General features: G+C 54.0%; 1 protein-coding gene across 1 annotated transcript; it reads left to right on the top strand.

Moving 5' to 3' along the window:
• Positions 1-6: 6 nt before the first annotated feature.
• On the top strand, positions 7-1065 carry LOC104133948 (toll-like receptor 2 type-2; the record flags this gene model as incomplete). Its single annotated transcript, XM_009647420.1, has 1 exon — positions 7-1065. A coding segment is annotated over one exon (1059 nt), but the record flags the coding sequence as incomplete, so codon positions are not given.
• Between the last annotated feature and the right edge of the window lie 6 nt (positions 1066-1071).

Below are 1071 nucleotides of genomic sequence, written 5' to 3'. Positions count from 1 at the left end.
GACATTAGCCAAAATAATTTTGGTGCTATTCCAGATGTGTGTGAATGGCCAAAAACCCTGAAATATTTAAACCTTTCCAGCACTCAGATTCCTAAACTAACAACTTGCATTCCCCTGACGCTGGAAGTTTTGGACGTCAGCTCTAACAACCTGAAGGAGTTTGGACTGCAGCTCCCATTTCTCAGAGAGCTGTACCTTGCAAAAAACCAGCTGAAGACCTTGCCTGGTGCCGCACCCATTCCTAACCTCGTGGCCATGTCAGTCAGAAGAAACAAGCTCAACAGTTTCTCCAGGGAAGAGTTTGAGTCCTTCAAGAAGATGGAGCTGCTGGATGCCAGCGACAACAACTACATCTGCTCCTGTGAATTCCTCTCCTTCGTCCACCACCAGGCTGAGATAGGCCAGGTGCTGGTGGGGTGGCCGGACCAGTACGTCTGTGACTCTCCCCTGGCAGTGAGAGGGGCACGGGTCGGAGCTGTGCACCTCTCCCTGATGGAGTGCCACAGGTCCCTCGTGGTGTCGTTGATCTGTGCCCTGGTGTTCGTGGTCATCCTCGTCCTCGTGGCCGTCGGCTACAAGTACCACGCGGTCTGGTACATGAGAATGACGTGGGCATGGCTGCAAGCCAAGCGGAAGCCCAAGCGAGCCCCCGCAAAGGACATCTGCTATGACGCCTTTGTCTCCTACAGCGAGAACGATTCTGACTGGGTGGAAAACATAATGGTGCGGGAGCTGGAGCAGGCCTGCCCCCCCTTTCGGCTCTGCCTCCATAAGCGGGACTTTGTGCCCGGGAAGTGGATCGTGGACAACATCATTGACTCCATGGAGAAGAGCCACAAAACACTCTTTGTGCTGTCCGAGCACTTTGTGCGGAGCGAGTGGTGCAAATACGAGCTGGACTTCTCGCACTTCCGCCTCTTTGACGAGAACAACGATGCGGCGATTCTCGTCCTCCTGGAGCCCATCCAGAGCAAAGCGATTCCCAAGAGGTTCTGCAAGCTGCGGAAGATCATGAACACAAAGACCTACCTGGAGTGGCCTCTTGAAGAAGAGCAGCAGGAGATGTTTTGG

The sequence above is a fragment of the Egretta garzetta genome, unplaced genomic scaffold (assembly GCF_000687185.1).
Source record: "Egretta garzetta isolate BGI_Z169 unplaced genomic scaffold, ASM68718v1 C8552262, whole genome shotgun sequence".
In the NCBI taxonomy this organism is placed as follows: Eukaryota; Metazoa; Chordata; class Aves; order Pelecaniformes; family Ardeidae; genus Egretta; species Egretta garzetta.
This window is presented reverse-complemented; position numbering and strand designations above follow the sequence as displayed.